Source organism: Chenopodium quinoa, unplaced genomic scaffold (assembly GCF_001683475.1).
Source record: "Chenopodium quinoa cultivar QQ74 unplaced genomic scaffold, ASM168347v1, whole genome shotgun sequence".
In the NCBI taxonomy this organism is placed as follows: Eukaryota; Viridiplantae; Streptophyta; class Magnoliopsida; order Caryophyllales; family Amaranthaceae; genus Chenopodium; species Chenopodium quinoa.
The window spans coordinates 5,479,411-5,492,812 of record NW_018745454.1 but is presented as its reverse complement, the minus strand read 5'-3'; the positions used below and the strand labels follow the sequence as shown (position 1 = coordinate 5,492,812).

Here is a 13,402-nt window from a genome sequence, read left to right as displayed (position 1 = left end):
TCAACTATGTACTATCATACATAGTAAAAACTGATCTACTACCTCTATTACATGTTATTTGCAACGATTTGACATAAAGTATAGAAGAAAAATGTCTAACCGTTGCAAATAATATATAACGGAGGTAGTATTTATTTTTTCAATATACGAAAGATTTATTTACTAGTGTATCGTTTGCATATTCAATCAATTCGACTATCCATAATTTTGGATTGATGGATATACAACTTTAATTTTGGATGGAGAATGAATTGGGTTATTTATTTCCCCTTTTACACCCACCTAAAAAAACCTACCATTACAAATTTACAACAAACACAAAAAAAAAGTAAAGAACTTACCGTTTTGAAAAACAAATAAAACTTTAAAGAAAAATGAAATGAAATGAAATCCTGGTTGATTAATGGCAAGCTTGATGATTCTACCAACAATAGTGAACCCAGTTCCTACTAATTCATCATTGCTCAATTTGATTTGATTGCTGATTTTCTCTCTCTTCATTTGCTTCAATTTGTTGTTTCTGATTTGATCATCGAATTTCTCTTCCGCCAGACGATCTCTCCGTCATTGTACAGGGTCAGTTTGTTTGTAATTCTGAAATCAAAATTGGTGGTGCAATCGCAATTTTATGTTTTAATTGTTGATCATTTTGTTTAATTTGCCTGTTACTTTAATTTTATAATTCAGTTGTTGTTGATTTCTGGGAATTATTGGGTTAATAGATGAGAATTGTTGGTCAATTTGGGCTAAGATGAGTGACTTTTGTAGGATTAGGGTTTTAATGTTGCATTGTTTATGGAGTAATTCGAAAATTAGGTTTTCCTCGACATGACAATTATACAATTTGGGGATTAAAATTCAGCTCTTTGCTATAGATTTGTCAGCAATTTGAAGAAAACATAGATAAACGTTGTTATTCTGGTTTTTGTTATGTTAATGCACATGCTACTTTTATTCTACTAGGTTCGAAGATTGTTTTGGAATGTGAATTTTATTTTTTGTGGGATTGCTTCTGTTTTATCTCAATTCGTAAGTCAATTATTGGTGTGGCACTGTGGCTATTGGGGCTAGCTTAAGCTTAGAGATTTCACAATATTTTGAGATTTTGATATCGGTGGAGCGGAGCTTGATATCGAGCCTGGTTTGAGGTTACACTCCTAATGTCACTATAACAATGATGAGAGTTAGAAGGGAGGGGAGATTATCATGCACTTTATTTTTGTAATTGTTAGTTATCTAGAGAATTTGTTTCCTTACGAACATTATCATGTATAGATAGAAGAATTTATCTATTACTACAGTATTATTTTTGATGTATAGTAACAGTATGAATTCAAGAACATACCCTTATTTTTGATGAATTCAAACATTACTTTTATGCTCTCCTTTTCTGTTTGGCTGATTTTGGATTCTATTTCAGGGCTTCACAAATGGCTACTAAGCCGGAAAACAATTTGATTCCCAATCCTACACTTTCCTCTCAATCTTCGGGTCAAGTTCATGCATCTGTTGACTCTGAAGTTGATCCAAACTCTTACTTGCTTGAGAAATTCAAACTTTATGAAACTCGAGCGGTACTGAAATTGTCACATCTGATTATTTTAATTCACTTAAGCCCTGATCTTTAGCTAATTCAGGTTTTTGAATTTGTTTCGTGCAGAGGTTTTATCTTATTGGGAGTGATCGTAACAAGAGATTCTTCCGAGTATTGAAGATTGATCGTTGCGAGCCATCAGAATTGAACATCAGTGAAGATCCAGTTGTTTATTCACCACAGGAGGTGAAGAACTTGTTGCAGAGGATTGCAGAGGGTAATCGGGCTACTGGAGGCTTGACTTTTGTTGCAAAGGTCTATGGTGTTGCTGGTTGTATAAAATTTATGGAGTCTTATTATTTGATTTTGGTCACCAAGCGCCGGCAAATTGGATGTATATGTGGGCATGCTGTTTATGCTATTGATGAAAGTCAGATGATTACAATTCCTCATGCGTCTGTTCAGACTGATGTTGCATATTCTAAGACAGAGTTGAGGTAAATTCAATGCCTTAGAGAGTTAGAATTCTCATGCTACATCTTTGAAATTTTGTTGGGTTTACAATTCTGTGACTGTTTGATTGCAGGTACAAGAAGCTTCTGTCAAGTGTTGACTTGACAAAGGATTTCTTTTACAGCTATACATACCCAATTATGCAAAGCTTGCAAAGAAATGTGCAGTTCAAGGATTCGGTTGGAATTCATTATGACAGCAGATTTGTGTGGAATTCATACTTGACTGAAGCTGTTCGTACAAGATGCAAAAATAATATTTGGACTGTTGCATTGGTTCATGGGCACTTTAAGCAAGTATGTAACTCTTACTTTCTTATGGGTCTCTACATTATTTTAGAAAAAGTCATTTGTGTGTCATTGGATGTTGGTATCTTATAATACACCAAGGCTAGTGATGAGTCGTGATTAAATTTTCAAGCTAAAAGGGTCTCTCTTAATGTGTCCTCAATGAAATTGCTTCTCGGTATATACGACTTGTTGACATTAGTAATTGCGATTATAGCATGGAATATACTCTTAGGAATGGTCTTAGACCATTAATTCTTTCATAAGGGCTTTTTGGAAATAATTTACATGTACTACAGTATTATAGGATGTGTGCCTGATATAGTAGCAAACACCTTGGAATATCTCAAGCACTAGCAGTTAGGCTGTGTTGGTTCAATAATATAGAAATAGACTGAAATTGAATTAGATATGAGGGGAAAAGCTGTCAATAACTATTGCTTCTATGGACGTTTGGTTCTGCTAATGGGGTAGAATTACTTATGGAGTACGAAGTACTTGTTTTAATTTTATTTACTCTGTTATTTATTTATATTTGGTTTTAATTGTTTTCTTTTCCATAAGCAATTTCTACTTTGAGATGATTATTATGCAAGATATATTGTCTCATTTTTTTCAAATATATTTGGATTGAAATCACATGTTGTTGTGTTTATAGGAAGATCTGGAAACTATCATTAATCTGTAAATAAATCAAATACTGTGACTGTAATTTTCTTTACAAATTTGATGGATTATCTAAATTAACTCCAAAATGTGCTGAAACTTTATCAATACAAAATTTTACCCAAAAGTCACCAATCTTGAGAGCACAGCAAACATCTGTATAACCAGAAAAAATTATTGAATGAGAAGAAAATTGAAATTCAATCCCAAAAGTGTGAATGTAAGGTCAGAGGGATCAACAAAGCTTCATATTGGAAATATTGTTCTAGTACGTGCAGTTTTTGGGGTCAAACTTCAAATTAAAGAACAATAAATCTTTAATACAAATTAGTTTTTTACAATTGAGGTTGTGCTTCATATAGAACTTTTTTCATTTTTATTATCTCTCATGGGAGCTTGTTAAAAGTGAACCCGGAAATTTTCCATTCGTTTGAAGAGTTTTTTACATCTGAGATCAAGGTACAAATTGATTGACTTTATTGATTTATTTGAGTGAGAGATTGAAGAGGAAAGGAAAGGGGAAGGAAGAGGGAGATTGCAATTGAAGAGCCATGATACTTGGAATAAAGAATGGAGGAGGGTAACCATGTATTAATGGCTTACAAAAGGGTTGGAATGGGTTTAGTATGGGTACAATCGTACAAAAGGTTACTCCCAAGGAACGTTAACTGTTACTTCATCCCATAAACCAAACGATATATGGTGGGATTGCTTTATTGAATCCAATTACCGCCCTTCAAAAGCTCATACAGTCATACTAAACGTGCCCTTAGTTATTCAGTAGTCTAGGAAATGACATTATTACTGGTGAGGGAATTATGGTATATTTTGTTCTTATGCAAGGTTTGGCTTCATGTCAATTTATTTTTTGGCAAAGAGACTTATTATTAACAAAGAGGCTTAAGATCTATTGCGTATTTAAAGTAGTGGTTTTCATTTGAATAAGGAAATTGGTTTTGGTTGCTTCTATTTTTCTCCCTCTTTAGTGTAAATGCTGTTATGAATATGCTCTATCTTGCAGAACTATATTTATAGTAGTCATTTGTTGAATGTGGTAATTTAGTTGAGTGGTTGTTGGATTTCTGATAGTTTAGTTATCATCTCTATTGCCTACCTGCAAGATAACATCTCGTCATGTTATATACACCTGATCTTTATAAAAAACTTTCTTGGCAGATGAGGCTGTCAATTTTTGGACGTGATTTCAGTATTGCTTTGGTGTCTAGACGGTCTCGTCATTTTGCAGGGACTAGGTATACTTTAATTGCATTTTGCTTAACTTTATGATGTTATACACTACCTGATTCTTTTCTTTCTCCAATTATAATCAGTTTGAATTGATCTTTTTATTGAGATAAACCAAAAATCCATCTTTTCGGTAGTGTTATGCTGTCTGGTTCCATTTTTTTTTGTTTGCATTTGCTGCTGTGTGTACATCCATGTGAACTTTGTCCTGTTTCAGTGAAAGCTGAAATTTGATCTGCATAAGCTTTATGCTTTGTTTTTCCTGTGGGAATTGTGTGCAAGAAGGTGGCTGAGACAGTGTTTGCTTGCATGTGTTTTTGCTTGGGCAGGGCTGCGTGGGGAGGGTAATGAATGTGCAAATGTGAGCATGTCTATTACAAGTTGCTGCTACTTAGTCACAGGTCTCATGCATTTGTGATTATCTATTGCATTTTCTCCTTCAGTATAATAGAAAGATATTATGGAAGAAAACAAAAGAACTTTTTATACGTGTATCTATGTGGGAGTTCTTAACTACCTAAGTGTTTCCACTTTTATCTGAAATTCTGTTTCTCATTAAGATCTAGAGAATTATGAGATTTATGTGAGCTATCCTGATACATATATATATATATTTTTTAGGTACTTAAAAAGGGGAGTAAATGATAGGGGAAGGGTAGCAAATGATGTTGAAACAGAACAAATTGTGCTTGATGAAGATGCTGGTTCATGTAAGGGGAAAATGAGTTCTGTTGTGCAGATGCGGGGTTCTATTCCTCTTTTCTGGTCTCAAGAGGCTTCAAGATTCAGTCCAAAGCCAGATATAATTTGTAAAGCCTTTGTCGTGCTTGTTATATAATTTATTGGTTTTTTTTTGTTTGCATAACAATGCCTAGCTCATCTCTCTTTGATCTCAGTGCAGAGATATGATCCTACTTATGAGGCGACCAGATTGCATTTTGAAGACCTTGTTGAGAGATATGGAAATCCTATAATCGTGCTTAACCTAATTAAGGTTTCTTATAGTTTCAATATAAATTTCTTCTCTTCATTCTTCAACAAGTATCCTTAGTGATTGTCTGATGGACTTTTTCTTTTTGGACCTCTATGCAATTATTTGAGGGTTAAGAAAAAGTTAGAGTGAGGTTGTAAGGGTGTAGTGGCTGCACAAGCTGCAGACGATTTACGGTAATCACTAAAGAATTACTGTTTAATGTAGTTTCCCATCCTTCTTGTAATCTTCCCTTCCCGTCCTTTCTAGAGCATTTCAAACAACAAGATTATTAATTTTTTCATAGGCAAGTGCTAAGGGGGGAACTGTCATGTTTTCAGCTATGTACCTCACAGATGCCAGCTCTGAATAGTTAAATTTAGGAGTAAAAACCAACTTGGGTAACTAGCCAGAGCAAATAGGGTGTGCTTGGAAAAGCATAAAGTTCCCGATCTTAACAGTGGCATTTACCCTTGAGTCATTCTTTTATTACCTCACCACTATGCTACACCTTCCGCAGTTCCTCATCTCACACTAATTTCCCTCCCCTTGTCCTTAAATTGCTTTTTTGATGATTTTATAGAGCACATCCTTTTGTGATGTGTACTGTATTTTAGGGCTTACAGTTAGCTGGTTCGCATTCTAAATTTTCATTTTTCCTGCTTGTATATTTATGACAAACAACTCTTCCATCCTCTAGAATTTTCCCTCCTGCCTTTCCTGTAGGTTTTGCCATATTGCTGCTCAACTGAGAATTTTTTTCTTTCTTGAAGCTCACATAAGTTTTCGTTGCAGACTGTTGAGAAAAGACCTAGAGAAATGATGCTTCGACGTGAGTTTGCAAATGCAGTTACATATCTAAATGAGATATTTTCTGAAGAAAAGTATCTTACTTTTATTCACTGGGACTTCCATAAATTTGCAAAGACGTAAGAATGACATGTTTGTGTAAAAAGAAAGAAAAGTTAAAGAAAATCAGTCCTGCTGATGGCTCACTGTTCTATCTTTTTTATGGTGCCAAACAGGAAGACTGCTAATGTTTTGGGAGTTTTAGCTAGTGTAGCTAGTCAAACACTTGATAGGACTGGATTTTACTTCAGTGGAAAAGCACCTGTTGTGAAAAAAAGAGCTACTCCATTAAGCAGAACTGGTACTCTCAGGTACATACTGTATCTGTTCGGCATCTATGAATGCATTCTGTGGGTGTGAGGATTTGATTGTTTTGCTATTACCTTTGTGCAACTACCGTTTATTGTTGCTTATGTAGAATGTGGTCTTAACTATATCTACGAAAATACGTTAATGATTGTGTAGCATGGATTCAGTATTATTTAATTACAAACACTTACTAGTTAGTTAAAGGGTTTGGTTATAAAAGTCTTTAGTGTTGTATTTAGGCTATGATGTGATCCTAATTTTCCGATTTGACTAAACATTAACCTTTTCTCTACATTGATCATTAATAAACAAATTATATTTTCTATTGAGATGTCATTAGATTTGTATTAATGTCTGCTTTCACAGCATGCTTTTCATATTTTTTTCTTTGATCATGGAATTAAAGATATCTAGTGACAAGTGCATGCAAACAAAGAGATATGGTCTGATTTGGTATGGTCTCATCTGATCAATTATGACATAAGCAAATATTTACTTAAAGTAATTGAACTGATCATATTCTAAGACAGGATTTTGGTTTTAAATTAATTCTTTCGCATAATTAGAAATTGGGGGCTGTAATGATTTGTGCCAAACTGCCAATTAAATACGGAGCATCAAGTTTAAAGGTTATTGAGTGGTGAATCAAGATCCATGGTAGGTTGATAGGTCAGACAGGTTTCCATGTTATAAAATGTGGATAATTGTTTTAATTTTTAAAGCTTTTGAGTGTAAATGAACCTGATGTTTGGATTTATGTTTCCTGTTCAGGATTCTTGTTAAATGTATCTTCTTGTCTTTGTTTTGAGAAGAGGGACTGTATCCCCTCCCCCTCTTCTCCCCGGAAAACAAAATGATGTCGTTGGAATGCAGTTTATTTTTCTAACACAACATACAGTTACTAATATCACTAAGCCTCTGTTATAAAATCCTCGCACATCCTGTCTAGTAATTTGGAATTGTCCTCATGTGGCATCATTTGTTATCAGCTCTAGGGATGCTTCTTTAAATGATCTTAGAGCCAATTCAGGATCCCTTGCAAGGACTGCAAGCACCAATGAATTGATTACTTCTTCAAATAGAGAGCGAGATTCTGATGCTGGCAAGCCTGTCAAGAAAGATTATTATAATGGCATTGAACCACGTTATCAGAGTGGAGTCCTTCGGACTAACTGCATTGATTGTTTAGACCGCACAAATGTAGCCCAATATGCTTATGGTTTAGAAGCATTGGGTCGTCAGCTCCAGGCGATGCAAATGTCAGTTGAGTCAAAAGTGGATCCAGATAGTAGCATTGCTACAGCGCTCATGGACATGTACTGGAGTATGGGTGATGCTCTTGCACAGCAATATGGTGGTTCTGCAGCTCACAATACAGTATGCATCCTTTGAACTTTGTTCATTGGTCTTCTTATAATCATAGAATTTTTTCCCTCTCATGGTTAATACGAAATTCTATGATGTTAGGTGTTTCCAGATAAGCAGGGGAAATGGAAAGCTACAACTCAATCGCGGGAGTTTCTGAAGTCTATCAAGAGATATTACAGCAATGCTTATACGGATGGAGAAAAGCAGGATGCAATAAATCTGTAAACTCTCTTGACTCTTCATTTTTTTTTTTATTTAAACAATCGTGGGGATACTTTTACTGCCATGTGTGATAGTCTATCAGAGTTGGTGGCTTGGGATTTGGGACTGGTTGCTGAAGGTTTGCTGATTTCATCCTTTGTATAAGTCGGGTACTCGTGTTGGGCACCGGTATGTGTCCAAGTGTCTGACTTAGCTATTTTGTGAAAATTTTGCATAATTTAGTCCAATATGAAAGTGGCATCATGTTCAAACTCATGTTGGACTGTTGTGTATCAAAGTGTACGTAATTTTGGGTACTTGAGGTGAACTGAAGATTCGAGTAACATTACCCTTGATTGCTACATGAATTGTTTCGATACTTCCTTTGGCTAGTCCTAAGCCGCTCACCCTGATAGATTGAGAGTTCATAACTTTTCTGTTTTTCGATTCATATCCTCTCTATATTTTCATCACATTCTTGTTATGAACCAATGTATAAAAGGCTCAAGGTACACCGAGGCGTTTCAGAGTTCCCTGTGCCTTAGACGTGCCTCAATGAGGCTTATATAATTATAAATTTTTTGAAAACACTGTTGTGTGCCTCAATGCACCTTAAGCTGCACCTTGGTGTGCCTCATCAAATTTCCTCACCTAGACCACAAAAAGTGCATGACCCCTTACGCTTTGCGCGTAGGCACGCATTTTGAAACACTGTCATGAACTTCAATGTGCGAGGAAGAGGATGAACATGACTGGCAGAAAGAAAAAATCATGAATTGCCTTGATTTTGTTGGTATATCTGTACTCTATTTCTCTTTCCCCCTCATTATCCTCTGTTGCAGTCTGGAAATGCCTTAGGGCCTGTAAATTTCACCTGAATAACCGGACTTTATCATCTACAACAAATTTGATTTTATTTGAAGTTATCTTTAGCTGCGAATTGAGTTTACTAGCTCTTATTAGAACTTAGCCCAATCCTTCCTTATAAGGCTTGAAACATATTTTCATAAGTTAATAAGAACAAGGCCTTGGTTTTTGGTACACTAAATTATCTGCTTATGATTTTTAGTTGGTTGAGGAATTGATAGCTCTTTATTCTTTTTTTTTCCTTTTCTATTTCTTTGTATGCGGGAGTGTTAATAGCTAAATTATATCACTCTGCCTTTCCAAGACAGTTAGCTAAATAGTTAAATTCTAACTTGTTATTTCTTTTACATTTTGACCATCAGGTTCTTGGGTTACTTCAGACCAAAAGAAGGAAAGCCTGCTCTTTGGGAGCTGGATTCTGATTATTATCTTCATGTTGTAGGTGTTGGAGATGATATCATCTCAGACAAGCGGTAACATGTCACCTTTTCATCCATTCCTCCTTTCCCTGAAATTAATCTATTGAATCGGCTGCAGAATATTGAAGTAGTTATGCTTATTAACTTGTGTATGCTTGCTTTCGGCTATAAATATTTTTTATTATACTTGGATTACCTGCTGTATTGTATTTCTCTGATTGAGAAATGCCTTTATCCAGTATGATCTTGATGTGCTTTTTGCAGCTTCAGCAGTCCTTCAACTGATGCCATTCCCTTAGGACAAAATGCTTCTTTGGAACCTGTGCCTGCTTGTAGAGAAGACTTCTCAAGGATCAAACTGACCTCTTTTGATAAGCTCATTGAGAGGACATGCAGTTTGATAAAAGATGTGAGGATCTGCTGTGAACCAGGTCAAAAGCCTGCTGGCATTGCAGGAACTTCTGGAGTGGCACCTGATGCAATGTAAGCTTTCTACATTTTTTGTTCTTTATTGTGAGAAAGCAATTTGCTGAAGTTGTTATGCTTTGCCTTCTGGTTGAAAAGATAAATCTTCTTAATTTCAAACTTCCCCACTCATTCTGTGTCCCTAGATGATGGTGCATGTTTAATTTGTGAATTACTCTTTTTTGGAGAACAAAAGTTGATCTTATGCAATTAATGCACAAGCTGCTTCGTTGACCCAATGCATGTCTGATTCCCGAATTGAATTTATACCTTTTGTGCAGAGAGATACAACTCAAGAGCCCAAACTGGATATTTGGCTTAAGGAAAGACGAACAAAATGGTTCTACTCCAAAGGTGGCCTCAAGCACAAACACAAATGGTGTCTCAGAAAATGATAGCATGTCTAATGGTATCTGTGATCTCAATATGCTTTCTCAAGTTGATGATTGCAATGAAGAGAGTATCTTCCAAAGGTTTGTAATGTTTTTGTGTGCTGATTTAAATTTTGAAATAGGATTGACAAATAGGTATTTTTAATTGACTGTCAAAAATATGTCATATTTTTGACATTTGACATGCACATGCTGGATTTTTTATTCATGAACTATGAGCATCATTGGCTATAGACACTTGTTGATCTGGATAACATAATATGGCCTTAGATGAAAGCAAGTAGTACTTTGTTACAGTTGAAAAAAGTATGGCCTTTGCAGCTGATTGTTAATATCTTGCAGTCTTGCTAACAAGACTTTTTACCTTTCTCTTGGCTTAGGTATCTTGCGATGTCATCTATGGATGAAAACAATGGCTGGTATGGTGGTACTTTGCTTGGTGATCTTGATGAAAACAGCGATATATACAAGCACTATGCCCAACTCTGTGAGGTACCATATAACTATGATTTACAGATTTTTCTCATGCTGAAACACCATCAGTCTTTAACTTCTCCTTTGTTGACTTAGTAATATCTATCTGGATAAGCTGTTATTAAATTTTCATCAGAAAATATTATTTCCTTACAAAGTAATTATGTTTGACAAGATTGCATGATAGTACAAGGATGTATAAGAATGACTTCGGCTTCCTTTTCTTGCAGCTTAGCATTAGCTGATTTATTAATCTGGACATACTTTAAAACATAAAGCTAGTTACTTCTAGCCAAATGTTTCATACAGGAGGTTAAATTACAAGTCTTTAAATTTAGAGCACTATAACTTCGCATGTGGGGGGAGTGTATGCCCAATGATTTTTATTTACCTATCTGGTTAAATAGTGAAATGTTCCTTACTAGAGTTCAAATTATTTGGACGTCTGTCAATGACAACTCTCTGGTGTCTGCAGGGTCCTGGCATGGAACCCTTTGAAAATGATCTGGAGATGGAGCAGCATTATGCTGATGTCTTACATGGAAGCATGATTGAGAATGTTGATGTTGCTGCGATCGAAGCTGAAATGGAGGCAGCCTTAAGGGAGTATGACCAAGTTGCTGCTGATCTTGGCATTTCCGCTATGTGTAGATCTCTAGCTGGAGACCCTAGCCAATTAACAAGATGGATAATTGGAGAAAAAAAATTGTACAGAATCTGAAGATTGAAGAGGCGTCAGTTATTTTTTGAAGATGACGGGATTTTGTTCCATTTTTCTTCTCCTTGTAAATACCAATATTGTATTTTATTTTTTGCATCTCAATGATCTTTAGTGACTTCATTCAGTCACTGAAGGAAAATTGGAAAGTGTAGGTAATTAATTTTGTTTTTTTTGGGAAGTAATTATGCTGTATAGTTCTGTCATTGTAGTTACTGAGTTAATAATTTGTAATTGTAATCAAAAGGCATATTTTGATCTCTATTTTTTTTTACCTCACTTTATCCTTCAACATACACCACTTGTATACAAACCTTCATCAATTTCATTTCTGTAGAATTTTTACAATTTTGATTAGTATCTTTAAATTTTTGGTGGAATAAAGTAATCGTTTACTTGGTTGACTGAAAACCCAATACAAATTTGTTCGAGTGCCAATGTGAACATATAAAAGGGTTACATACATGCATAGCATGATGATTTTGGACGACGAACTTGGATCATTATGATAAAATCGGCCCCTGTGTCACAAGGGGTGCATGTGGTCAAAGTTGGAAATCAAGCCTTAGCATTACTAGTAATCTAGTACTGTATTACTTTAGACTTTAGAGTATTATTGTATTAGGCATGGACTATTGGGTACCAGTCGTATCAACTCGGTCCCATATGAATGGAAAATGTTATTCCACAAATTTAATAGTAAAGGAGAATATGGAGACGTGTATCATACATTAAAGACAATGGAAAGTTGTGTATTTAAAAGGCTAATTGTGTTACTTCCCTTATTAATATATGGTTTTAAGATGAAACCTACTTGAACTTATAAAATGGACTATCTTCTCGTGAATGGTATGGCCTTGTCCCATTTAACCTTTTTTGAGTTTGCCTCATACCTCTTTTATTATTGTTTTTTCTCTTTCTATTTCCACAATTGCACATCTGTTCTAATCTATCTACACAATATTATCCAAGCCTCTACATAGTATGTTTATTTTATTACGAGCTCTCAAACTAGCTAAAATGTACATTCATAAACAAGGCGTGCAATCGTGCATAGTTTGTTGACAAAGAAAGTACTCCCTCCGCTCTCAATTGGTTGGTAACTTACAACCAAACTACGGGTATTTTTTTACATTATCTTATGTTTTACAATTAACGTTTTATCAGAGTGCTACTGATGGTGGACAAGTATAGCACAATTTTTTAGCGACGATTTAAAAAAAGGGAAAAATTTAAGGGATAAAAGCAGTACACCCCGTAGTTGATTGCAATCCAAAACGCACTACAATTATGCTCAATTAAATTTCAAATTGAAAATGACATGACCGTACCAAGAAACTATTTCATCAACCTCTATATAAACTTTTTTTTTTTGAAGGCAAGCTCTATAATTCTATAAATAATACATCCTCAAAGCACAAACAAGATCAACAAGAGTTTCTTTCATTATATCAAACCAAAAAGAAAAACCATATATATAATTTCTTGTAAGATGGTGATGATAAAGAGAAAAGATTCCACAAAAAGAAACTTAATTTTGTTAATAATAGGATTAGTAGTTGTGTTAACTAGTGATTATAGTGTTAAGCAAGTAGGGGCCGTAACCCCTGCACAATGCTCTCTAGAAAAGAATATTTTGATAAAGGCATGTAAGCCAGTGGTGTTTAGGGTTCCACCAAGTGCTTTTTGTTGCCAAAGGTTAAGGGTTACTCATGTTGAGTGTGTGTGTAGAGAGATTACTCCCAAAATTGCACCTCTTATTGATGTCAATTATGCTATTAGGGTTGTACAAAGGTGTGGTCGTCCCGTCCCTCGTCATTTCAAATGTGGAAGTAAATTTTTTTCTCTCCTCTCTTTTTTTTTTTTTTTTTTTTTTTTTTTTTTTTGACAAATCTCTCCTCTCTTTTCATTTTTCTTAATTCGTTAAACTATCTTTGTTTGAATGAGTGAATTAGATAATGTCAATATCAATTAATTTAACAAAGTTGCTCTTATATTTATTGCAGGTATTACTACTCCTTGAGCATATCTGACCATCTAGAGACAAAACTCAACTAATGGCATATAACTAGTACTATATATATGGAGTATTTCAATGCATATGAATATATGGTGTATGATGAAT

The 13,402-nt window shown here is 34.9% G+C and overlaps 1 protein-coding gene across 2 annotated transcripts; it reads left to right on the top strand.

The window, feature by feature from the left end:
- The first annotated feature begins 98 nt into the window (after positions 1–98).
- On the top strand, positions 99–11,613 carry LOC110713901 (phosphoinositide phosphatase SAC1-like). 2 transcript variants are annotated; one of them, XM_021892339.1, is made up of 16 exons: positions 99–576; positions 1,421–1,574; positions 1,661–2,031; positions 2,121–2,343; positions 4,177–4,253; positions 4,867–5,054; positions 5,142–5,239; positions 6,011–6,144; positions 6,241–6,375; positions 7,363–7,750; positions 7,841–7,962; positions 9,172–9,282; positions 9,493–9,711; positions 9,975–10,166; positions 10,466–10,577; positions 11,035–11,280. In XM_021892339.1, exons 2-16 carry the CDS (start codon positions 1,431–1,433, stop codon positions 11,278–11,280), a joined length of 2,760 nt encoding a protein of 919 aa, XP_021748031.1. In that variant the 5' UTR covers positions 99–576; positions 1,421–1,430. The 2 variants fall into 2 exon arrangements, with proteins under 2 accessions (XP_021748031.1, XP_021748032.1); XM_021892340.1 differs by lacking the exon at positions 99–576 and having other exon boundaries at positions 1,431–1,574; positions 11,035–11,613.
- Positions 11,614–13,402: the final 1,789 nt, after the last annotated feature.

Excerpts from the sequence above, each read along its gene's own strand:
- LOC110713901 (XM_021892340.1), top strand. The coding sequence starts at position 1,431 with ATGGCTACTAAGCCGGAAAACAATTTGATTCCCAATCCTACACTTTCC. Across the intron at positions 6,145-6,240 it reads TTCCATAAATTTGCAAAGAC|GAAGACTGCTAATGTTTTGG; the intron begins GTAAGAATGACA and ends GGTGCCAAACAG. Across the intron at positions 7,963-9,171 it reads AAGCAGGATGCAATAAATCT|GTTCTTGGGTTACTTCAGAC; the intron begins GTAAACTCTCTT and ends TTTGACCATCAG.